Genomic DNA, 26009 nt, shown 5'->3' with positions numbered 1-26009 from the left:
TATGCCACTAGGCAATGCCTCTATTCTGTCAGAAGTGTTCATTTATTACAGTTTTGCACATATGCCAGGGTCCCTCAGTAGCAGCTAGCCACCAAAGCGCTGTCCGTGGCCTGGCGTTGGGCAGAGGTGCCCAACACCGTAAAGGACGAACCAGAGCCCTCGTCAGAGCCGCCAGCTCCTCACCAGAGAGCCCCAGCGACTCCCCTCCCCCCCCCGCCCCTCGGGGGAGCGCGCCGCGGCCAGTGCGCCGGCGCAGATCCCGCCTCCTCGCTCGGCCTCGCCTCGCTGCCGCGCCGCCGAGGACCGGGTCCGGTGCGGCCCGCCCCAGCTCTGTCAGCTCGAGCAGGCCGGCGGCGGCGGCGGCGGCGGCGGCGGCGGAAGCATGGAGGGCGAGAGCACGTTGGCGGTGCTCTCTGGCTTTGTGCTGGGCGCGCTCGCCTTCCAGCACCTCAACACAGACTCGGACACGGTGAGCCGAGGACCGGGGCGGGATCTGGCGTCACCTCAGAAAAGGACCCGCGCGCGCCCTCCTGGCCGCCGCTGCCCGGGTCCCGCCCGCGGGCTCCCGCCGCCGCCGCCGCGCCGGCTCTGTGCAGTCGGGGCTGCCTTCTCCCGCTCCCGGGCGGCCCTGGAAGTGCCTCCGGGCGGTGAGCCTTTTCCAGGGTTAGCCCTCCCTCTCGCAACCAGTGTTTATTTCCGCGCCCCGCCCGGAGTGTCCCGCACGCCCGCATTTCTCTCTTTCAGTAGTCCCCCTTTTCTGGTTAGTCTTGGTTGTGAAGGAATAGAAGGTTCACATCGCGCTCTCCCGCTACCGCTCGCTGGGAAGGTTGCCGGTTAACACTTCCTAACTACCGACAGTGGTTTTCGCAGAGAACTCAATTTTCCCCTTCAGAGCAGCTACTGTGCACGTTTGTTGAAATGGAAGGCTTGTAAAGGAATGAGAAATGATGCATACAGTGGCTATTTTGGGGGGAATCTTGGTAGATGAAGAAGACTAATTTCGTATATTGGATAGCTGACTTTTGTTTGCATTGGTGTCAAATTTATTCATTTGTAAGGTCTGAGCTAGTTCTTTGTCGGATGCTTTCGGTTGTAATTTAAACATTTAAGATTATCCTGAAATATTAGATATTTAAATGCTTATGTCACACTTTTGCCTAGGTTCAAAACCTCTAGGTGAAGTTAAGTAGTTTTTCAAAAAAAAATACAGTACCTATTTTTAAAAACTTTCATTTTTATGAAATTAAAAAGCACTGTAAAACTTTGAGTCTGAGAAGTAGTGTCCTAGAGTAAGTGCGTAGTAACTTGCTAATACGGTTTAGAGAATATCATACTGAACAAAACCTAGTGATTTCTGCTAAATTTTGTGCCCGTCATTTTATAATAAAGGCTTGCCTTATCCAAAATAGTTTTTTGGCGCAGTCCTAATAAGGTTGGAATTGCTGTCTTTCATGTATGCAATTTTAAATACGCTTGTAGATTAACACCTAGCAAAGAGCAAATATATGATGATTTAAAATGTGTGTGGCTGTAGAAATTACTGTGGAATACCTTAGTGTAAACATAACCAGTGTGGGACTGTAAGTCCTCTGTAGCTTAAAGGATTAGCGCTTGCAAAGTACTGTAGTGTTAGAGAGGACTCTGTGCCTTCGATCTTTTTCCTAAAGTCCTTAAAAGGTGGTTTGATGGAGAGCTGTACTTGCATTGTCTCTTTTCCAGGGGTTTGTATAGAACGCTAGAGTAGAGTTCTGGATTGTTCCCCTTTGATTCCAGCAAAGACTCACATTGTGGAAACATTGCTTTTGTGTTCTTCTTTTAATGAAAAAAAACCATTTTTAAAACATTTTTAACTAAAGAAGTTATAAAGACGGTAAAAAATTCATTGTCAAGCTCATTGGGTTTCTAAATGTGCCAAGAGAAATAAATAAGAAACTCAAAGAGATCACTGCTATTGTGGCAAAATGCCTGCATTTTAAAAAGAACCAGGGCTCACAGCTCCTCTTTTATACAGCAGACTCTAATATTGAATTACAGGTCTTTGGTATTGTGCACATTCTTAATCTAAAAGTCCATCCTGTGTCATTTCATAGCTCAGAAGCCTCCACTGACTCCCAGAAGCATGTGCCATTAATCCAGACTCCTTGGCCAGTCATTCAGGATGGTCCATTATTGGTGCTGTTCATAGCAACCTAAGATTTCCTTACAGATGGGAGGCTTCTGTTCTCAGGCTAACTGCTCTCTCCGTGTTCCTTGAACATTGTGTTCTCATTTCTGCCTTTAAGCCTTTTATACTTCCAAGAGTGCTAAAGTCACAGTGGTATTTACAATCTCTTCTACTCGTGTTTTTTAACCTGGTTATGTTGCCCAGGTAAACTGGAATGCACCTAGTCTTTCTTTTGTGTGTGCTTCAGCTGGTAACACATGCTTGTACGTTTTGTAAAATTCTGGGGAAATACTGGTTAGTTAAGTGACTGAACTTGGTAATTCTATCAATGTATTCCATATACTGCTTATTTTTATCCTCATAGGAAGGTTTTCTCCTTGGGGAAGTGAAAGGTGAAGCGAAGAACAGCATAACTGATTCTCAAATGGATGATGTTGAAGTTATTTATACAATTGGTGAGTCACTTATTTCTGTGTCTTCTATTTTGATAGTTTATGCTGAAAGGGGTCAGTATAAGTTACTTTTTAAATTATTAAGAAATAGATATCAGGACTTCCCTGGTGGTCCAGCGGTTAAGACTCTGCGCTTCCACTGCAGGGGGTGCGGGTTCCATCCCTGGTCGGGGAACTAACGATCCCACATGCCGCGTGGTGCGGCCAAAAACTAAAACAAACAAACAAACACACCAGAAATAGGTATGAATTTTTTAAATCAAATTTTTAATTTCATTTGTTTATTTATTTATTTTGGGCTGCGTTGGGTCTTTGTGGCTGCATGTGGGCTTTCTCTAGTTGCAGCCAGCAGGGGCTACTCTTCGTTGGTGTGCATGGGCCTCTCACTGCGGTGGCTTCTCTTGTTGTGGAGCACGGGCTCTAGGCGCGCTGGCTTCAGTAGTTGTGGCACGTGGGCTTAGTTGCTCTGCAGCATGTGGGATCTTCCCGGACCAGGGCTCGAACCCATGTGCCCTGCATTGGCAGACGGATTCTTAACCACTGCGCCACCAGGGAAGTCCCAGAAATCAAATTTTAAAGGAATATATTGCACTCATTTCTCAGTTAAAGTTATGGCTACGCCCTAGTCTAAAGCAAGAAACAATATGAGACATAGGAAGCAGATTAAGATTACTGTGGGGAAAGAAGGATGAAGTAGCTCCTGTGTATATGTGAGTGGCAGAAAGATGGTCCAGCAAAAGAAAGAACCAATAAGCAAGACCAAGAAAAAAGGTAAAACAGGTTCAACAGAAATGTAAAATGCTGCAGAAAAGTTGGAAGATGAGAACTGAAAAAACTCAGTGATTAAATAATTGGAAAACTTACATAATTTCGGAAGTGTAATGGGGAAAAAGCCAGACTGCAGAGGGTTTGAGAAGTGGGTGGTGAAGCAACTGCAGCTGGTGGCAGCTGTTCTTTCAGAAAAAAGGGAAACGGAGCTTTAAAATACATAGGGAGTTTTCTGATTCTCTAACATATGCATTTTTTTCTAAGCATATATATATTTTAAAACAAAATTGGTGGTATACTTTATAAAAAATTTGGTGTCAGGATCATTTTCTCATAGTAAATAATCCTCTAAATATTATTTCTTATAACTGCATTCTATTCTCTATGGTCTTACTCTTATGACTGTTTGTGATTTTAGTTGTCCTTTAAATAAATAAATTATAATCAGAGTTGTTTCCAGTTTTTCATTATCATAAATTATACTACAGGGAACATCTTGGTACATAAATATTCTACACCTATTATAGGTAGATTTCTGGAAATGGTGTTACAATGTCAAAGGGTATGAACATTTTTAAGGTTCTTGATCTGTATTAGCAAATTGCTTTCCAGAAAGATTATATCAGTTTATACTTGTACTTTTTGTTTGCTACTTTAAAAAGGTAAAAATGGAAGTATATATGTAAATTTAGTGTATATGTGTAAAGTAAACATCTAAATTTAAACTCACTCATTAAAGTCACCTCTGTGGCAATGACTTGGTTTCATGAGTATTTTTTCACTCATTAATACTACACATAATACACACATATAAATGTCTGTGTATTTTTATATTCATAAGTGGGATCATACTATATACATGGATAAATATCTCCAAGATATCATTAGTGCAGAGTAGTATGAATGTGTTTGGTTTGTCATTCTTTCTGATGTCTTCATATTCCCATTGTGTGAATGTACCATAACGTACTTAACCAGCTATGGATGACTTATTTTTTTATTAATACAAAACAATAACAATGCACATTTTATGGTGCATATATCTTTGTGCCTTTGAGTATATCTGAAAGCAAAATTCCTAGAGGTAGGCCATTACCTTTTGGAAGAGTCATGTCATCTTAGACTCCTCTATAATATATGAAAGTGCCAGGGTCCCCCTACCCTTATCACCATTAGGTATTATCAAATCTTTTAATCTTTGCCAACTTGATAAGTGAAAAAAAAAAAACATTTTAATTGGCATTTCTTTTTTTTTGAAGTATAGTTGATTTACAGTATTATATTAGTTTCAAGTATATAACATAGTGATTCAGTATCTTTATAGATTATACTTCATTTAAAGTTATAAAATATTGACTATATTCCCTGTGCTGTACAATATATCCTTGTAGCTTATTTATTTTATGTATAGTAGGTTGTACCTTTTAATCCCCTGCCCCATCTTGCCCCTCCCCCTTTCTAATTTGCATTTTTAAATTACAAATGAGGTTAAGTGTTTATGTGTTTGACTTTTGGGGAGACCTTTTTATTTGAAAAGAACAGGCCTGTTCCATGCTTTGACTATATTTCTGCTAGGCTATTTTGCTTTTTCTTATTGATTTGTAATGCTATAACTTAAGGAACTTAAGTCATAACTTAAGGAAATTGGCCTTTTGTCATGTGTTACACATGTTTATATTGTTTGTAATTTTATTTTCTTAATGTTTTTCTTTCTGCTCACACATGAGCTTTAAAAGCAAGCCCTTAGGAAGTCTTTTTTCCCTAATTGTAATTGGTGTGCTGCCCAAAGTATCTGACATATTTTAGGAGTTTAAATAAGCAACCATTTATTGAGCAACTCCACTGTGCTAGGAGCAGTGCTAAGCTTCAAGGTATCTGGCAAGTGCTGTAGTTGCACTCAAGTATTTGCTTAAATTATTTTAAAATGTTGGATTACTTTAAAATAGGTGGCAAGATCTACAAATTACTACATTGCTTTGGCTAATGAGATTTTCATCATTTTATTATACTGTGCCTTATCTACAGCAGGTTATGTTTGGCCGGTTATCAGTTAAAGACTGTTTCTGTTCAGAGGGATTTATCTGAGGGTAACATATATTTGCTAGAAGAAAAAATATCTGAAGAGGATGATAACTTTTCCAATTTTTTTAATAGCCTGAATTACTTTTATAGTAGTATATATATATATAATAATATAATATCAATAACTTTATATACATATCAAGTTATTGAAATGGTGACTTCATGTAGTTTTCTCCTTAAAGATGGCCTTTGCATGTACAAAGATGCAAAGATGTCTGCATCCTTCAGATGTTTACTTGAAAATATTCTTCAACAGCAGTTTGATATTGGGTTTCCTCACCTAGATGAAGATTCACAGATTCTCCATAATCAAACTGATGTCTTTGATTTAGGTGACAAATGAAATTGCTAGTACTCTGGGTAGGATCTCCCCAAGGAAGAGAACATCATAGTCACAGGAATTATCTGAAATAGGTGATTACTGCTACAGTGATCCTGTAAATGCTATCCGACCAAATTTGATTGTTGACACAGGGACACATAAAGATGGGCTGCCTAGAAGAATACGTATTGTCTTGATGACTTTCTGTGTGATCATATGTGAATGTCTCACTCCTTTGACTGTTCCCTACTGAATCTTGAGGGATCTGAAAGTTTGGGATGATAGAGGAAACATCATATTCATCTTGATACTTTCATGATTTGTAATGATGTCTTGTGATAGAATTTAATCTGTTTGCACAGCACCTGCAGCAACCAGAAGTTAGATGTATTTAGATGTATTATTTCTATTGACAGAAGAATAAAACTCACCTCTTCAGAGATGTTGGACTTTTTTTCTTTAGTCTACAATTAACATTGACATATCCTTTATGAAAGAACCAGTTGGAATAACAAAAGATAATTCCCTTAGCAGCTGTTTTTTATCAGTTGGGTAAAATTACAGCATAACCATTTCAGAACTCAGTGACTATAGCAAATGTGACTTAATCTTTTGTGTGGCCATCACTAAACCTATTTAGAAGGAGTATAGCATTCTATCAGTAGTTATGAGTGAGGTTCTGGGTTTGAATTTTGCCTCCACCACTGGCTTGGGTGAGCCACTTAATCTCTCTGCCTGTTACCTCATCTTTAAAGTGGAAGGAGTGATAACATCTGTCTCATAGGTTTGTGGGGAGGAATAAACGAGATAATGGTGCAGTACATCCTGGCATGAAGTGCTCAATATATCTTATTCAAATGATACTTAATGTGATCATAACTAAAAATTCTTTTTTTCCAGACATTCAGAAGTACATTCCATGCTATCAGCTTTTTAGGTGAGTAGTAAGAGCAAGTGAATGATCCATTGTGAAAATTATTCTCTGCAAGTGAATTTTTGAAACTAACAAAGTATCTTAGTTATAGCTGGTGGTACAGATTAAAATGAAAAGACTTTTTTTAAGTACCTGAAATTCACCTGTTCATTTTAACCCTAATAGTTCTTTCTCTGTATTTATCTGCTTCCTTTAGCTGGTCTTCACTGCCTCTCCCAGGTACCAGTTTACCTTGAGGATTGCTTTTCCTTCTCCCACCCAGTCACCTCATCACATATTATAAACTCAGCAACACGTTCTCATACATCAACAGCAGCCCTTTTTTCTTTTTATTCCAGTTTATTTTATCATCTGTTTCTTCACTTATATTTTTTAATGTTACCTTTTGTCTATTAACTGGTTAGGTTCTTTATCTAACCTGCTTCCTATTACTTTTCCAGGGTGGAAACTTGTACTCATAGTCCTACAGATAGTAGTAGTACTCTTAGCCCTGATAGTCTATGATATTGTTAAAAACTTTTTATTGAGGTATTTACATAGAAAGTACATAAATCAATGATGTTTCATAAAGCAAACAACTGTAACCATAAACAACATGGTGTAGTTTTGGTGAAATAGCTTTATGATTTATATAAACCATACATGAAAAATCAGCATTACTGTCTTACAGTCACACTGTATGTACCATTTCTAAGGTTGTGTAAGAGTTGCCATGGAACATAGTGTTTAGGTGAGAAACACCATTGGTAGGTGTGACAGAAGGCTTAGTGTGGTCTTAAACTGCTGTACCAGAAAGGGGCACAGCTCCTATATTGCCTAATAGACAATGCATATAAAAAATATCTTTTGAATGAGGGACTCTTGGTGGAGACTCATAAAAAGTACTTTCTTGAGGGACTCTGGGCCAGCAATGGATTAAGGAGGGAAAGTAAAAAAAAAGAAAAAGGTGATTCAGTACCTTCTGGCAACTACCTTAAATAATTAGACCAACTTAATAGATTCTTAGAGCTGAGGAAGCCATCTGATCCAGTGATGAGAAACCCATACCTAGGCCTTTTATTTATTTATGTATTTATTTATTTATTTATTGGCTGCGTTGGGTCTTCGTTGCTGCACATGGGCTTTCTCTAGTTGCGGTGAGTGGGGGCTACTCTTCATTGTAGTGCGTGGGCTTCTCACTGCGGCAGCTTCTCTTGTTGCGGAGCACGGGCTCTGGGCACGCGGGCTTCAGTAGTTGTGGCACATGGGCTCAGTAGTTGTGGTGAGTGGCCTCTAGGGTGCACAGGCTCAGTAGTTGTGGCATGCGGGCTCAGTAGTTGTGGCACACGGGCTTCAGTAGTTGTGGCTCACGGGCTCTAGAGTGCAGGCTCAGTAGTGTGGTGCACGGGCTTAGTTGCTCCGCGGCATGTGGGATCTTCCCGGACCAGGGATCGAACCTGTGTCCCCTGCACTGTCAGGTGGATTCTTAACTACTGCACCACTAGGGAAGCCCCTTAGCCTTTTAGATTTACAAAATTAGGGGATGGGGGGAAGAACTGGTTAGTGGTAGGGAAAAACTAGAAGAATCCGGATTTCTTGAGCTCTCATCCAACAGCTATGCTGTTTCTTTCTTGTTTTAAATCAGGGGTCCCCAACCCCTGGGCCCCGGACTGGTACCGGTGAGCCACGGGTGAGTGAACAGAGCTTCATCTGCCACTCCCCATCGCTCGCATTACCACCTGAACCATCATCCCCCACCCCCAGCCATGGAAAAACCGTCTTCCAAGAAACCCGTCCCTGGCACCAAAAAGGTTGGGGGCAACTTTTTAAATGACATAGATGGAACATGTTAAAAAACAAAGTCTTCTGATACCATACTTCATGGAGTCTGAGCTGGATAAGCTTTAATAACCAGTTTTATGTTTCTGATATAGAGGGTGGCAGAGTACAGCCCCATGGCCTGTTTTTATATGGACCTCTGTGAATAGTTAATATATTTTTTAAGAGTTAAAAAAAAGAACAGTGGAGGAATATGTAACAGAGACTGTCCAGCAAAGCCTAAGATATTTACTATCTGGCCCTTTATAGAAAAAGTTTGTCAATCCTGCTCTGATACATTGTTTGCAAAGTTTTCCACTGAAATACACTGTTTCCCTTACCTCAGAAATCTAGGGGGAATCTGGAAAACAGCCCACTGAAGCCTAAAACTTAGTCACTTAAAAAAATTTGCACAGTTTAACATGAATTCTACTGTACAGTATATCTATTTCTACAAAAAAAAAAAAAACTGTCCCCCTTCCCAGAAGCTTCACATAAAAATCAGTGCTTGCACAGAAGATGTACACTTTTATCCTGTTGTTTTATACACCCTGGTGTATTGCATTATGTCCCAGTTTGAGGAGCTCAGGAGTGGACCATCCTAGAGAAACACAGGAATAAACTCTTGTATTTAGATTTTTCATGTTGGAATAAATAGGTAAGGTGGAAGGATCTGTTCGATGAGCTGAATTATCCCCCTTCGGTAGGTGGAACACTTTGTAAGTTAAAAAGAAAAAATATGTTGCCTATTAGGATATGTTTTCTACAGTTTTATGTAACTAAATTTTTTCAATGTGTAGATTAGAATTACCAGTAAAAACCTATTACAATGAATAGTATTTGTCAAAGATTTTGCATAATAGATATTACATCATAGAAAAGAATATTGTTGATCTTGATGAATGTTAAAAAGAGGAGAATATTATTTGCCATCCCTGGAGGGGAAAGAAAGCCGAAAGTAAATGCTTTAGAGTCTTTTAGAAATATTTTTCAATTCTCCCTCAATCTTTGACATTCCAACTACAGAACAGAGGTCACTAAACTAAACCAATAACTATCCTCCACCCCGCCAGCCCCCCAAAACAAAAAACAACCAACTCCTAAAGCACTTCTCTTAATTTAAGGATAGCTTTTGGAGGGCTTCCCTGGTGGTGCAGTGGTTGAGAATCCGCCTGCCAGTGCAGCGGACACGGGTTCGAGCCCTGGTCTGGGAAGATCCCACATGCCGCGGAGCAGCTAAGCCCATGAGCCACAACTACTGAGCCTGCGCTCTAGGGCCCACGAGCCACAACTACTGAGCCCACATGCCAAAACTACTGAAGCCCGCGCGCCTAGAGCCCATGCTTCACAACAAGAGAAGCCACCACAATGAGAAGCCCGCGCACCGCAACGAAGAGTAGCCCCCACTCTCGCCACAACTAGAGAAAGACCGCGTGCAGCAATGAAGACTCAATGCAGCCAGAAACAATAAATAAAATCATAAAATAAATAAATTTATAAAAGAAAAGAATAGCTTTGGGAATTAGCAATGAATAAATTGTCTTTTTGTTATTGTGCTGCTTCATTACTCATATTACATTCTATTGTATGTATCATTATTGTAAAAAAAAGTTTTAATGAATAAATTGTGAACTAGCTATGTGAACTTACAAATACCTGTATTTAATGGAGAGTTTGTTTTGTTATAGGTTAAAAAAAAAATGTGGTACGCAAACTTACCCTTTAAAGTTCCTCCACTCCTTTTCCTTTTTCACTGCTTATGGACTGCATATTTCTACCACTTTAAGTCTGTTAACTTGAGAACTTTCTCTCCTATTTAATTTAGAACTTCATCTAACAGGCAAGTAAGTATATGGATTTTGGTTGGGTAGTTGGGCTAGGAGTAACTACAATTAAAAGTGCTAATAAAATCATTCATATTTTTAGCTTATTTGAAATGCCTTTAATTTTGGCTTTTACAGCTTTTATAATTCTTCTGGTGAAGTAAGTGAGCGAGCACTGAAGAAAATATTATCAAGTGTCAAAAAGGTATTCCCTGATTTACCTTTCGTTTTTCGTATTATGTGTATTATTTTCAGCTCGTAAAAACATGTAATACTTTGACAGAACTTTTTTCGGGCCTCTCGCTGTTGTGGCCTCTCCTGTTGCGGAGCACAGGCTCCGGACGTGCAGGCCCAGCGGCCATGGCTCGTGGGCCCAGCCGCTCTGCGGCATGTAGGATCTTCCCAGACCGCGGCACAAACCTGTGTCCCCTGCATCGGTAGGCGGACTCTCAACCACTGCGCCACTAGGGAAGCCCCTTTGACAGAACTTTTAAGCAGCATTTGTCTTCACAATGTCCTATGTAAAGCAAGTGAGGAAAGGCTTGTTCTTTCCAGAAATTCACAGGGGTTTCCCTAAAAGCAAAACTAGTCATTAAAAATCTTCATCTTGTTCTCATCCTCTTGACTATTCTGATTTACATTGGTCTCATCCTCTTTTACATTCTAACCATACCCCTTCCCAGTACCATGTACTCTAGGACTTAATCCATTGCTGTTCTTTTACTTAGCTACAAGTTACTATTTTTCCTAGTGCAGGGATAATTTCCTATACAGCACCTAATTTGGATCCTCTGTAGCCCACTTGGTGTTCAGTTAAAACTTGCTGAATGATCAAAATAGATTTTTTTTCCAAATACATTTTTTCTTGGTACTTTTTTCCTCTTAAAACTTTTTGAGGGACTTCCCTGGTGGCGCGGTGGTTAAGAATCTGCCTGCCAATTCAGGGGACACGGGTTTGAGCCCTGGCCTGGGAAGATCCCACATGCCACGGAGCAACTAAGCCCGTGTGCCACAACTACTGAGCCTGTGCTCTAGAGCCTGCAAGCCACAACTACTGAGCCCGTGTGCTGCAACTACTGAAGCCTGCGTGCCTAGAGCCCGTGCTCCACAACAAGAGAAGCCACTGCAATGAGAAGCTCGCGCACCCTAACAAAGAGTAGCCCCCACTCTCCGCAACTAGAGAAAGCCCACACGCAGCAACGAAGACCCAATGCAGCCAAAGATAAATAAATAATACTAACATTTGTTTAGCATGTTAATAGTTTACAAAACCCTTTAATATGATCTTAATCTTGGAACCAACTCTGTGGGATAGGTGATAACATTCCCTTATAAATTTCAATCAAAAGCTATTGGGTTCATTTTACTTACTTAGCAAACCAAGTATCCATACAGGAAGTTAACTAGTTTTCATTGGTGTTTTCTTCATTTAAATTTTGACTAAGGGTTAAAAATGTTAAGACAGTAAATGCCATGAGAGAAACTAGAGGAAGTTAAGAATTTATTTTCTTTAATCTATATTGAATAAAATTGTAGCCTGGTAACTGAATGGAAAGTAATTTAACTGCAAGTCAGTTTGCATGCTTTATAAAAGGTAAAGTGTATTCTTAAGTGTACGTTTTATTTAATATAGGCCCCAAATCTTGGTAAATATTAAGAAAGCCTTTTTTTTTTTTTTTTTTTTTGGCTGCCTTGGGTCTTCATTGCTGCGCACGGGCTTTCTCTAGTTGAGGCGAGCGGAGGCTACTCTTCGTTGCGGTGCGTGGGCTTCTCATTGCGGTGGCTTCTCTTGTTGAGGAGCATGGGCTCTAGGTGCGTAGTCTTCAGTATTTGTGGCACGTGGGCTCAGTAGTTGTGGCTCACAGGCTCTAAAGCGTAGGCTCAGTAGTTGTGGTGCACGGGCTTAGTTGCTTCGCAGCATGTGGGATCTTCCTGGACCAGGGCTCGAACCTGTCCCCTGCATTGGCAGGCAGATTCCCAACCACTGCGCCAGCAGGGAAGTCCCAAGAAAGCCATTTTTAAGGTTGCCAGTTTTACTGCTTGATTATGACAGTAAGATACATAATAACTGTAACCATTAAGGTATACACCTGATGTTTTTCTATATTTTCTTTCAGGATGTAGTTGGTTGGTATAAATTCCGACGTCATTCAGACCAGATCATGACATTCAGAGAGAGACTGCTTCACAAAAACTTACAGCAGCATCTTTCAAGCCAGGAACTTGTTTTTCTGTTATTAACACCGAGTATAATAACAGAAAGCTGCTCTACTCATCGGCTGGAGCATGCCTTATATATACCTCAGAAAGGGTAAATGTTGCCCAATCACTGGCTGTTTTCAGCTAACAGAAAAATGTACTCAATATTTTTATTGTACTTTTTATGGCTTACCAACTATTTTCATATATTGTTGCATTAGATTGTCACAATAACCCTTTTTAGCCTTTCTTACCGTCAGTTCTTTATATGGGAAAATGAAGGTCAGATAAGGAAATTAGAAGCCCAGTATGGAATGATGACTTGTGTTTCTGGCACTGAGGATTTGCTCTTATTCACCATAAAGTGGAAAAAATATGCATGCTTTAGGTATTGGTTGCTAAGGAATATAATGTAGAACTGAAGCCTGCATACCTGAGCAGCTTTTCTCTAACCTCTGCCAGGAAGCAGGGTGGTTCTTGATGATCCACCAAAATGAGTTAATAAGACTCCCCACAGGTTATATAGACAACATTTTCATGGAGTATGAGAATGAAGTTAAAAGAGTACCAAGGAAGAGTAGTTTTATCATTCACGGAAGATAGGATGAATCGCAACAATACTGCCTTTATTTTTACATGTGGTGATCAGTTAAAATAACCATTAAAGTATTTTTTCACAGTTATCTTACACTGCACATTTCACAGTTTTTAAAAGCTATTTGCCTCAAGTCAGTAAATTCTGTCATGGATAAGTAGTAAGGAATGGGGTTTTGTTTTTTAATCTTGTAGGGGAAAGGTAGTCTATATACTAATAAGTAGATGCTAATCTTTCACTTTATTTTAAATTTATTTTTAAAAATTTTATTTCTTCAGACTTTTTCATAGGATACCTTTAGTGGTGGCCAATTTGGGCATGTCTGAACAACTGGGTTATAAAACTGTATCTGATTCCTGTATGTCCACTGGTTTTAATCGAGCAGTAAAAACACACAGGTGAGATCCCTCAACTGCTTCCCCACTAAACTTAACTCCTATTCATTTTTTGAAGTTATTTTTTTTATTACACAAGAATAAAAATGAAAGGAAAACTGACTAATGACCACATTACTCAAGTAAACCAGACTTTTAATTTCTCATTATTTCCTTCTAGCACCTGTCCATTTATAAAATACAAAAGAGAGGGGCATTGTTGTATAGCCTACATATTTTAACATATTTATTCTAAAAATAAGGAGCTAGCCTCAAAATAATAATTTTCTAAGGCAGCAGTTCAGATTAAAGGCAAGAAATTAGATTGGATATGAAATAAAGACAAAAAATGAGGCTTTAGCCAAGACTTACTCACACTGTAGACTGCTGAGCTGTAACTTTTCTGTGGGCAATAAGGGAATAATTAATGTCAGAAATAACAACAATGGTACTATAGGATACTTACTAAGTGTAAACTTTATGAGAATAATGGACTAGATTTTATTTATTTTTCTGTTCCCACAGTGCTTAACAGTGTCTTATAGAAATTGAATACCATATTTCATTGATACTAAGACACAGTTTTACTTTTATCTCAAATTGGGATTTTTACAAAACATGCCTTAGAATTGTTTTTCTTTTTTCTTCGTGGTATATAAAATAATGTTGCCTCTTTCAATCAATGATGACTTAAACTTGGTAAAATAATTGACTGATCCTATTGCCAAGAAAGAACCACCCCCCCTTCAGTCTTTATCTGTTTTCACTTAACCTCTTTTTTGAGTCCTGGAAATAGTACTTAGGAGGCTAAAAAGTTTGCTGAAGTGAAGATAGATAACTAGGTTTTCTGGTTGGTTTTACTTATTCTGTAAATGAGCAGGTTGACAAAATTACGGTCCCTACAAAGCCAGTAAAAAGAATTATCTATTGTTCCTCAACTACGAATAAATTTTTCATTGTATCATTAAATGAGTTCTGTACATTTGCCTGAGGAAATGGTAATATTTTACAGCTCTGAATTTTTTAAAGAAGATGGATCTTTAAAGGAGGTACATAAGATAAATGAACTGTATGCTTCTTTACAAGAGGAATTAAAGGTAAGTTAAAAAACATTTAAAGATCACCTATAGAGTTCATATCGCATTGCTCACTGAATATATGTTTATGGATAACTTGACAGTTGATTAGACATAAATTTTTGTATTAGTTTAGCTTCAGTAACAAAGGCCTCCATCTTGGTGGGCTATGGAAACAAAAGTTTTGTCTCACCCACATTATATCTTGGCTGCAGCTCTGCTCCTGTTCTAAATGTCATGTTCATTCTAGGATCCAGCCCATCTGTGGGACATGCTCTTCTCATGACAAAGGGAAAAGAGCAAGAAAGCTGGTGGAAATTCACAACAGCTCTTAGAACTTCTGCTCAGAGCTGGCCTGTCACTTCCACTCACATTTCATTGGCCAGAGGATGTCATGGCAATAGGCAGGGATATAGAACCCTTTTACAGGATAAAAAAGGGAACAAATATTTGGGAACAAGAAAGTCTACCACAGTACTAAGTTCTACCTCGTTGTGTCCACTCAGGTCCCTTGAGGGGAAGGAGCAAGAGTGGCAGGGAGACTTGCAATGTAAGTTTGACACCTGAGGAAGGAGACAGGGAAAGGAGAATGATTGGGTAGGAAGAGCTTTAGACTGCAAGGCCTGAAAAATTTTAGCCAGGCTGATGGAGAGTCTTTGAGCAAAGGCATCCTACAGGAATAGAATTATACTGATATCCTCACTGTGCTCAGTCGGTGGCTAAGAGCAACCTAGGGGAAGCATGACCTAAGCACAAGCACAGTAGTGGACCCAAAAAGATGGCACCTGGAACTGTCAGTCAACTCTGCTTCCTGCAAATGGAGATCTGAGTAGTATATTCCATGGCCACCATACTCACCAATAGAGCACACTAAGAGAAATGGGGTTAATGCATTTTACACACTGATAATATTGCACATTGTTTTTTAATATGATAATACAGGAATTTTAGAAAATAGGAAAACATCCAGAATCCTACCATTGTAACTTAACTCTTTGCACTTTCCGATTTTCTCCAGTTTCCCCCTAATGTATACATGCTTTTATATTGTTGACAGTGATGGGGACATAGAAATTTGTGTTAGGATTTTTATTTGATGTACCATTAAACACTTTCCACATTTTAGTTCTTTTTAATAGCAGTATATTTCTTAGAGCAGTATATTAGAACTCTAATGTGAAAAGTACCAACTCGGGGACTTTCCTGGTGGCACAGTGGTTAAGAATGTGACTGCCAGTACAGGGGACACGGGTTCGAGTCCTGGTCCAGGAAGATCCCACATGCCGCAGAGCAAATAAGCCTGTGTACCACAACTACTGAGCCTGCACTCTAGAGCCCGTGAGCCACTAGTTAGCCTGCGTGTCACAACTACTGAAGCCTGCACACCTAGAGCCTGTGCTCCACAACAAGAGAAGCCACCGCAACGAGAAGCTTGCACACCGCAACAAAGAGTAGCCCCTGCTCGCCGCAACTAGAGAAAGCCTGCACGCAGTAATGAAGACCCAACGCAGCCCAAAATAAATTAACATAAAAAAAAAGTACCAACTTGAGCTAAATTAGGGAACGTAGAGGTATGTGAGAGGAACTGTAGGCAGAAGGCCACTGAGCTCTAAGAAGGAACTGGAACCAGGAGCTTGAATGCCATCAGAACTTTCTCTCCTGGAAGTTCCCTGGTGGTCTAGTGGTTCGGATTTGGCGCTTTCACTGCCATGACCAGGGTTCAATCCCTGGTCAGGGAACTGAGATCCCACAAGCCGCACTGAGTGGCCAAAAAACAAAAAAACTCTGTGTCTGCCTGTTGGTTTCCTTCGTAGTGTTTACAGATCTTGCTGTTTATTCACCCACTGGCTGACCAAAGAGCTAACCTATAGCTTCTGCATTTAATCTATTCAAGAGATTAGGATTTGCCAATTGGCTACTGTAATTATCTCTGCTTGGGTCAGCTAGGGTGAAAGTTGGTGAAAGGGTTACTGGTGAATTCTTACGGCAGAATGAACAAGTTCATGAGAAATAGGCTGGGCAGATGTGCCATGAAGTATCCACTAAAACTGGCTCTAACAACCCATTACACTATAATTGGAAATTACTTTTGATTTGACACTATTCTAAGAAACATCATCTTATATAAATTTTTGTTACTGATTCAAGATATATTCCCAAAATGAAATCACTGAGTCAAAGGGTATGAGTACTTAAAAACTGATGACACATAAGGCCATTCTCCTTTTCAAAAGTAGTTTTACAGGAATTAAAATCTTCAGTAGTTTTCTTTTGTAATAGTGAAAGTCACTTTGTTATTGGCAGTTTCTTAAATGTTTGCAATAAGTATGCATCTCAAAATAGTACAGTATTTTTTGTTTTGAAGCAGTTAAATATTTTTGTTTTTTATTTCTGTGTATTATCTAGGAAATAACTTGAATGATAAAACTTTGTATAAATAGAAAGTTAATATATCTGGAAAGCATTTTGTAACCTATGAAGCACCACACAAATGCTTGTTGGTGAGTTCCTCCAGAAAATAGCAAAATAAAATAAAATTTTTATAAAGGGAAATATCTGATGTTATACACATGGAGGATTTTATATTATTTGTGAACCTAGACTGTAGTATACAATTGGAACTTTATCTATGCTCTTAAATTACTTTATTTTCCAGAGTATATGCAATAAAGTAGAACACAGTGAGAGAGCAGTAGAGAAACTACTAAAGGATGTAAACAGATTAAAACGAGAAATTAAAAAAAGAAAGCAAGCACAGATTCAAGCAACACGTAAGTAAAAAGTTCACGTCACTACTTTCTGTGCTTTGAAGAAATTTCTCATTGGAATTATGGATGAGCTGGTTGCACTAACTGATCAATTTGTTCACCTTAGGATTAAAAATAACTTTCATTAATACTCTTAAATCCCACTGAACAGAGAACATGGTACTACTATAGATATACTACCTTGATGTTAAAAAAATATAACAACTTTAATTTTCTCTGAGGATATTGTGGCATATAAGTTTGAAATTATCATTTCTTTTAATTTAGATAATTTGATGATTCTTTAAAGTCTCTGACTTTACTAACAAATAGATAACTATAAAAGCTTTGTAGTGTAGATACTGTATGTTGAAATATTTGTTTGTTTCTTTAGGAGAGAAGAATGTCCAGAAAGACCCTCAGGAGAACATTTTTCTTTGTCAAGCTTTACAGACCTTTTTTCCCGATTGTGAATTTCTTCATTCATGTGTTATCTCCTTGAAAAACAGACATATTTCTAAAAGTAGTTGTAATGCCAACCACCATCTCAATGTGGTAGACAACCTGACCCTGATGGTGGAATATACTGACATTCCTGAAGCTAGTCCAGCTGGTAGTGCGCTGCAAATGATTAAGCGTAAAGCTTCAGGTACAGGTGGTGGATGGCAATTCAAGAAGTCACGGCTATTAGATATACAGAACAAACCATCTAAAACAGATACTGATAGTAGTAACCAAGAAAAGGCATCCACAGTGAGCAGCCCAGAAACAGATGAAGAGATTGAGAAAATGAATGGTTCTGGTGAATATCCACAGTCTCCTACCTTTTGATTCTTTTAGGCCGAAAGATTTTTCATCAGATGAAGGGTAAAGCCAAACACACCTATTGTTTTTACTATGTTCAGCTCTTTGCAGTAACACATAGGTAAGTTCTAGTTTATTTATTTTATAAAGTACTTTAAATTGAGTCAGTTCAGAATTTGAGTACAGAACAAAGCCTGGTAATGCAATATGTTTGGGATCAGCAGTTGGTTAGTTAGGTGAAAAGGCCAGTTAAGTGGGACTCAAATGATACATAAATAAGGTGTCTATCGGAGATTTCACTTTAACATAAAGCAGAAGTGTACATTCGTCCAACTTTTGTTGTAGGGCCAGGAACTTTTTTACGAATGTATTGGAGTTCCTATGTAAATCAAACCCATTACTTACCCTATATAATCCTCAATTTTAGTCTCTTTAAAGAAATTTGCCAAGCAACCTAAGTACAAAATGCTACTAGGTTTTTTTCATTTTCCATTCCCAATCTTATTTGTCCTAACCACACCTAATTTGACAACTATTTTTTTTTAAAAGCTAGTTATCTTTATCAAGTCTTCTCAGAGCATTTACTTGGTTTTCACTGCAACTGTAACTTTCTTTTTAATGCTCATATTCATCACTACAAAAATACAACTGATAAGGTCTGGGAACAAAATAGCTGGCTCTTGGTAACGTAGAACTCAACAGGTTAAGAGTCATGGGCTTCCATGTGATTTTTAAGGAGGATGTAAAGCCCCTGTTTAATCCAGTGAGTTGGTTAAGTGGAGGTTGGTTAAGAGAGCTTTTACTGTTTGTTTTTTCTATTTGTCCTTTCCATAACAGAATTTCCCATGAAGCATACACATCACATGATGCCTTCATGCTTTACTCACCGGGTGAAATGCTGAACCCACATGTTGACCACTGCTCTTCCATCACTTATTTCCTAAATGATAGAGCAAATTCATAGCTAGTATCAAAAACTATCATCTTTTATCTATGTGTTAACATGCATTAGTTACCATGGGGTGTTTATGAAGCCCACATAATACCAGGGATGATTTGTGCAAATAATGAGTTGCTGTTGGGATTGCTTTACTAGTTACATAAGAAGCACAGGGCAGGAGAGGAAATGGGGTTCATTCTGAACCCTAATTTTAAAATAATTAAGTTTGATGTCCCAACTTTCAGGGTACTCAATGAAAAGGAGGAAAAGAATCCTTGTAGGACATTTTTTTCTTAGTTATTCTCCATCTTTTGGCGATCAGTTTGTATCACTGGAGTAAGAGAAGATGATACAACAGATTGCCTATGGATCAGTTTATTTACAGGACACTACCAGTTCATGATAGACTAGTCCAGGAGTAAATGTTAGGTCCTGTGACAGACAGCAGCACCACTGTTCATCCCCACATAACATCTCTACATAGGGAAGAACCATAGTCCTAGCCAGGCATAATTATTTACTTGTTAGAAAATCTTCCTTAGCAATTTCAAATCCACACCCTATCATGTGGGATTTGTACATTATATAAGCATTCCACTTTCCCACACCCATATCCCTACAATACTGTTTACAACACAGAATCTCGGCCTAAAGTAAAATTCCAATACAAGTCATCCCTTCCATGTTTAACATCTCATTATCAGTGGTATGCTGTATGAGCTATTTGGGGGCCAGATATAAGTGAAAATCCCATAGTACCTTTTTTTTAATTCATATGTATGTAAAATGTAACAAGTATTAACATTTTAAATAATCTGATTTACTTAATGAACATTCTGATATGGAGAGGAAACTTCACTCTTGAAACACTTTTTCCTCATATAATTTCAAATTATGAAGAATTAAAAACATAATACTTCGTAGTTTGATAAGATTTAGCCTATCAGTTCTCTACTCAAAGGTTATTAAATCTTACAGTTTGAGCCAATATTACCACCACACAACTGTAAAATAAATTTATTGATGATAACTTTATAGAATTTACTCCCTGTATTTGATGTTACAAACTTTAGGGTCTTTGAGATATGCAGGATCCTTGTATGTAACTGGCATAAACCCTGTAAAGAGATAATGAAAGTTCTTCACAAAAGATAATAAGCAAAATTTTGGTTAGCATAATTCAGTTTTTCAGATGCTCTTACCCATTATTTGAGCTCTCTTAATTGCTTTTGTGATTTCTTTTTGTTTCTTCCCACAGAGACCTATAAAAGAAATTGCTTTCTTATTCATAAAAAAATGCCAGTAATCAAAATGCATAACAATTGTCTATGTCATGGAAGGATTGGAAAACCTGTAAAGAGCCAGATAGTAACTATCTTAGGCTTTGTGGGCCATACAGTCTCTGTCATCATTACTCAATTCTGCTGTTGTAGCTCAGACACTATGGAAACTAAGCTATTTACAAAAACAAGTGGCAGATCCGATTTGGCCTATAGGCAATAGGCCCCTGGTTTAAATAATAGCCTGGGGATGATTACAGTATACTCCCAAACAGCAAAGTAATTTTTTTAAGCCCAAGTTTTCTACATGTTGTCAGCCTATAGTTAACTGAGTATAAGAAGACATGCGAAATAATTATCCTTTGGCCTAAGAAGAGGCTTTCTCAAACTACCCATAGTATCTGGTGTCATAGTAATTTGTAGCACTATTTGAAAATCTGCCAGTTTCCTTAAATAACAGAAGTAGCTTTATATAAGTCTTACCTACATTTAAGTTGCTATAATATATAGAAAACAAAATACCTGTTATGTGCCTTCCATAAATGCATCCAGTAAATGGAGAAATAAACTGGGATAAAAGCTGTTTTGAGTTATATTTGAAAAGGAAAAAAAATTACATTAATACACTTGTTATTCAATCTTGAATGGTAAATTAAAAAAAAAACAACCTTATGCCACACCTTCAAGTTATGTAAAGGTTTATTAATACATTTCAGACAAACTTCAAAAATATGAATAAAAACACTGAATTATGTTAATTCTATTAATAGGTCATCTTTTTAAATAACTAAAGTAACCACTAAAGTTGACATCTCTTATCCAGTGTGTCAAAAAAGTCTATACAACAGATTAATGATCATATTCTTTGAGTGCTAAAGCTGTTCTCTTGACTTTTCCACAGATAACTTTTCTCAAATACTGTTGCTTTTATAACAAGGTACAAAACATTTCATCTATCATGATAGGCTATCACATAATATCAGACTACAATGAGGTCTTCAAGATGCACAGGTACATCAGGCCATTTGCTGTTATTTATGTTTTATTAATTTAAATTCTTTAGCACTTTCTATGTACCAGGCATCATTCTAGGCACTATGCATAATCCTAATATGTTGCATTTTAAAATTCCTTGGGTTTTCTCCCACCAAGGCAGCTATCACTTCATACTACTGTCAGTATACTTAGCTCCAGCACCATTCTCTCCCCTAAATTTGCCACTTTTAATTTGCTGAGTGCTCGACAACAGAGAAAATTACATTTGAAATAGCAATATTGGTGGTGAGGTACAGAGATCAACTTCACCAGAGGAGCTTTTCCCAAACTACTGAACTACACCAACTGAGAATCACTGCCACAGCGAGCTACTGTAAAGACATTTTGGGCAAAGAAAAAAGAGGAATGCTAAGCTGAATTAACAGTAAATGAGGGACAGCCAAGGGGCTCTTATTTGAATAAAACAGAGATGCCTTGTATCGATACGTAGAAGTATAACGAGATCTGAAATTATGAAGTTGCTAAAACAGTCACCCTACACAAAGCCTGTTATAAAAACTGACTTCTCTGTTGTATTAATAAAGGAGCCAAAATCCCAAAATCAAGTATCATAGTGAAGTAAAACCAGGTCTCACCTGTACATTCTTATAATCTACACGTTTTCCACACAAGATACATTTTTTCAGAGGCTCCTTATAAGGATTTTCCATTGGAACAGGCTACAGGAAAAAAATATATGGTAATATAGTTTGTGTTAACTTTGAATCGAAAAAACTTAAAATCTTAGGTTACCACATTTAAATCTCTCCAAGGGATTAGTTGTACCTTTCTTACTGTGAAAGAGAACACAACAGCTAGGCTTGTAAAGGAAAAATCGAGTATTTCAGAAAAAGATTCACCATTTTAAAGGTTTCAGTGTACTCAAACATATTTTGTGCAAGTGTCTTGTTTAAGTTTGGCTAAGGAGGAATTAAGTCATGGAGGAGGATTCTGAGATAAAATACAATCTTTGGAGAAAAAAAGGGCTTATGGGAGGGGGAAAAAATTCAATTCTTCAATAAATGATTCTCTCCTCAAATGCTTTGTCCAGACTGTAGGTGACTAAAAATTCTCAGATTTAAATCAAGAAAAACTTAAGCACAACAGATACCATATGCAATTCTTAAATTATAATCCCTGAATCCACCCCATATTTCTCTAGATGTTTTATCGCTATTTTTCTTGTAAAAGGACAATGCAGGACTTCCCTGGTGGCGCAGTGGTTAAGAATCCGCTTGCCAATGCTGGGGACATGGGTTCGAGCCCTGGTCCAGGAAAGATCCCACATGCCGCGGGGCAACTAAGCCTGTGCGCCACAACTACTGAGCCTGCACTCTAGAGCCTGTGAGCCACAACTACTGAGCCCGTGTGCCACAACTACTGAAGCCCGCGTGCCTAGAGCCCGTGCTCCGCAACAAGAGAAACCACCGCAATGAGAAGCCTACACACCACAACAAAGAGTAGACCCCGCTTGCAGCAACTACAGAAAGCCTGCGTGCAACAACAACAAAAAAAGCCAACGCAGTCAAAAATAATAAATTAAGATAAAAAAAGACAAGGCTTAGTGTAATACTATCAGGTTCTTTGACTACAATTTTATGGCCCCAGACTGTTTTGTAAGTTTGTGTCAGCCTTTTTCGTTTTTCTTTTTCACTACTGCCTCTAATGCTTCTATCACAAGGCCTCCCTCCTAAAATCAGTTTAGGTGTCTCCAGTATACAGATTCTTAATGTAGAAATGGCTATGAAGTCCCTGAACCACTGTAGTTGTATGCAAAATTTCAAATAAATGGGACTGTGTGCCTTTTTCTGGGAGAGCCCATAGCTTTCATTAGTCTTAGTGGGTTTAATGACCTAAAGAGGAGCTCTAGTAATTTCCTTTACTCTCTTGACTATGGTGTGAATTACATGACCGAGATGGACGCTCAGAGGGACTAGAGGGGTTTTTCTGTTTTTTTCCAACTCCTCAAATGTTCTTAATCCAATTTACATTCAGCTTACCTGTAGTGACGTGTGTTCCTTCTCTACACTGTGCAAAGTGCTTCATATGGTCTGATTAGTGTCAGATTATCTTTGCATGTAGCAAGAAAACCTATACTGCCCAAGTCCAATGATAGTACTTGAAACCCATAAAAATACATCTACAGTTTAGAAGAGACTGTACTTAATGTCCTGGTATAAAACTTTAATTTTGATCCCGCATTTATTAAAGCAGCTGCCACCCAGCCAAAGTGATGAATAGGAGGAAGACAGAATTGAATTTGAAATGAGGAAGAGAGCCAAGGTATATGTAAACTTTGTACAATCCCTTTGTTAGGTTTTCTGCAATTACTGCATGCACCAAAACTACCTTTTTTTTTTTTTTGAGGTACGCGGGCCTCTCACTGTTGTGGCCTCTCCTGTTGCGGAGCACAGGCTCCGACGCGCAGGCTCAGCGGCCATGGCTCACGGGCCCAGCCGCTCTGCGGCATGTGGGATCTTCCTGGACCAGGGCACCAACCCGTGTCCCCTGCTTCGGCAGGCGGACTCTCAACCACTGCGCCACCAGGGAAGCCCCAAAACTACCTTTTTAAATTCCCAAAGCACATATCTAGGAAGTAAATATGGTGTTAACAGAAGCCATGCTTCTTGCTAGGAATCTAGGGATTCTCTTACTTCAAAGTTCACTTAAGTAACTACTCAATAAATTATAATTTTCCAACTCAGACTAATGATTATCATCTTAATTGTTGTCCTTCAGCTGAACTCTATTCAAATAGCAAAGACATAAGAACTTGGTCGTATTTGCAAATGCTTTATTAAAAGTAAGAAAAAAATTCTTACCAGGTCCTCATTGCTGGTTACCTGTTTATATTGTGAACAACTTCTCCACAGCACTGCAATTAAACAGAAACAGCAACGAACTAATTATTTTTGTTAGCTGAGCAGGTAAGGAAAGATTTTGCTTCTGTGGAGGCGAGATGAATTAAGGGACATAGCAGAAAAGAAAGGTTTTATATTCATTATACTAACAAGGTTAAATATAGGTTAAAAGTCTTCAGATTTGAGGCAGAGTTAGACTTAGGATAAATGTGCTTTCTGGGGCTTTGGGAAAAGGGCATATATATTCCCACCCATACAATCTCCCACCTGTTCCGGAAATTTATATTCCCTTCTCTCCATGGGTAGAGACAGATTTTAATGCAAACTGAAAGGCATTGTCATACCAAAGGGAAAATGAAAAGATTCTTTACAAAGAAGCACAAAGTAGATAAAAGTGCAGAAATGATAGATTCCAGGGCCCATGTCACAATTTCGCCCAGATCTGGGCCCTCAGACATATGGAATTCGCTGCTAGGTGACTGAAAATGCTCCTTACCAAGTCTACCCGAAGATCTTGGGCAAGTCCCTGCCTCTTTTTAAGAATCACCCCATCACACTCCTCGTACTTTTTTTTTTTTTTTTTTTTTAAGTACTGGGCTGTATTTCACGCCCTCTTCAGCTTTAAAATAGTAGTCACGGACCATTACAGATTCCCATTTACCTTGGAGAAAACTGCTTAGACACCGGAGTCCTTTAGCTAACAGTGACGACTCCACCGACCTAATTAGGGCTAAGCCAAACGGCTGCAATGCTGTAAAGGAGCCTAGGATATGGAGACTTTACCTGCATGAGCCCCAGAATCTGTGAGGCAGACAGCAGCCGTTACGAAGTGCGTTAACGTTCTCCTTCCTAGCCCACTGCAAAGGGCTACCATAGCTGCCATGGTTCGTTGCTCCTCCTCTTCCTTTCCTTTTTCCAAATCGTCTGGACAAGTCACTTCCGGTATGCTTCCCCTGTTGGCCCAAGTACTCGGTTCAAAGGTTCCGAAGGCGAACGTAAGGAATCCAAGGAAAGAGCAGGTGGGGATTTCTATGCACCTGCGCAGTACCTTCCCGTTCTCCTCCTCTCCCTCTTGCCGCGCCGCAAGATTGGACGAAGAGAGGGCGGGCTCCTACGTCTGTGCTTCCGCTTCCGGTCCCAAGCCCTGACAATTGGTTTGTGACCCTTCCCAAAGGTGGATAGAGAGGCGAGCGCAGTTTCCGCCTGTTGTTACCTTCCCCCTGTTAATGCGCTCACCCCTTCACTGGGGTTTGGCGGCTGGGTCACGCGGAACGACGTTCGGGCAGGGCCCCCAGCCCCTGCCATGGATGAAGGTTGTTCCCGCATCCGCCGGCGGGTGTCGGTCCGCAAAAGGAACCGTCCTAGCTTGGAGAGCCTTTTTGCCGCCCCCACCGCGGCCGAGCTTAAGTCCGGCGATGAGGAGAAGGAGGACGAGGACGAGGAGACGGTGTCTGGGAGCCGGCGGCGAAAAACCATGGACGTGCAGCCGGTCGAGGTACAGCCCCGTCACCTCTCAAATTCCCCTGAGTTCCACGTTCCATTTCCCACCTGTGGGGTGATGACACAAATCCAGGTCTCCCACTGCGCATGCTCACTGAAAGAGGCGTGGGAGACCAGCTGAAGAAGGCGTGGTTGGAACGCCAAAAAGTTTGGCAGTTCCTTTCCCTGGTGCAAACAATTGACCAATTATCTACTAGCCTTCGTGTGCTTACCTCGTCTTTGTTATCGCTGTTAATCCTCACCTGTGAGGTGTTGC

The 26009-nt window shown here is 39.3% G+C and overlaps 3 protein-coding genes and 1 pseudogene across 8 annotated transcripts in view; 2 read left to right on the top strand and 2 right to left on the bottom strand.

The window, feature by feature from the left end:
- Positions 1-283: 283 nt before the first annotated feature.
- ABRAXAS1 (abraxas 1, BRCA1 A complex subunit) lies at positions 284-22968 on the top strand. 2 transcript variants are annotated; one of them, XR_009533852.1, is made up of 10 exons: positions 284-469; positions 2529-2619; positions 6689-6725; positions 10481-10547; positions 12460-12653; positions 13415-13534; positions 14523-14607; positions 17243-17357; positions 17728-18258; positions 22584-22968. XR_009533852.1 is itself a non-coding variant. In XM_060114107.1 (9 exons), exons 1-9 carry the CDS (start codon positions 383-385, stop codon positions 18162-18164), a joined length of 1233 nt encoding a protein of 410 aa, XP_059970090.1. In that variant the 5' UTR covers positions 284-382; the 3' UTR covers positions 18165-21493. The 2 variants fall into 2 exon arrangements, 1 of the variants encoding a protein (XP_059970090.1); XM_060114107.1 differs by lacking the exon at positions 22584-22968 and having other exon boundaries at positions 17728-21493.
- On the bottom strand, positions 5691-6173 carry LOC132481839 (E3 ubiquitin-protein ligase RNF138-like; annotated as a pseudogene).
- On the bottom strand, positions 20052-25812 carry MRPS18C (mitochondrial ribosomal protein S18C). 4 transcript variants are annotated; one of them, XM_060114137.1, is made up of 7 exons: positions 25291-25812; positions 25037-25206; positions 24215-24267; positions 21989-22072; positions 20880-20937; positions 20280-20339; positions 20052-20195 (listed from the first exon to the last, which is right to left on the bottom strand). In XM_060114137.1, the coding sequence occupies exons 2-7, from the start codon at positions 25134-25136 to the stop codon at positions 20119-20121; spliced, it is 432 nt and encodes a 143-aa protein (XP_059970120.1). In that variant the 5' UTR covers positions 25137-25206; positions 25291-25812; the 3' UTR covers positions 20052-20118. The 4 variants fall into 4 exon arrangements, with proteins under 4 accessions (XP_059970120.1, XP_059970132.1, XP_059970109.1 ...); XM_060114149.1 differs by having other exon boundaries at positions 25302-25812; XM_060114126.1 differs by having other exon boundaries at positions 25037-25812.
- The window catches only part of HELQ (helicase, POLQ like), a 49347-nt gene continuing 48552 nt past the window's right edge, over positions 25215-26009 (top strand). The window contains exon 1 of one of the 2 annotated variants that reach the window (XM_060114093.1): positions 25215-25748. In XM_060114093.1, the coding sequence (XP_059970076.1) occupies positions 25557-25748 (192 nt within the window). In that variant the 5' untranslated portion in view covers positions 25215-25556. The remainder of the gene's footprint in view (positions 25749-26009) is intronic. The other variant, XM_060114084.1, reaches the window with a different exon arrangement.

This window comes from Mesoplodon densirostris, chromosome 1 (genome assembly GCF_025265405.1).
Source record: "Mesoplodon densirostris isolate mMesDen1 chromosome 1, mMesDen1 primary haplotype, whole genome shotgun sequence".
In the NCBI taxonomy this organism is placed as follows: domain Eukaryota; kingdom Metazoa; phylum Chordata; class Mammalia; order Artiodactyla; family Ziphiidae; genus Mesoplodon; species Mesoplodon densirostris.
Note: the sequence above shows the minus strand (reverse complement) of the source record. Positions and strands in the feature narration are given on the sequence as shown.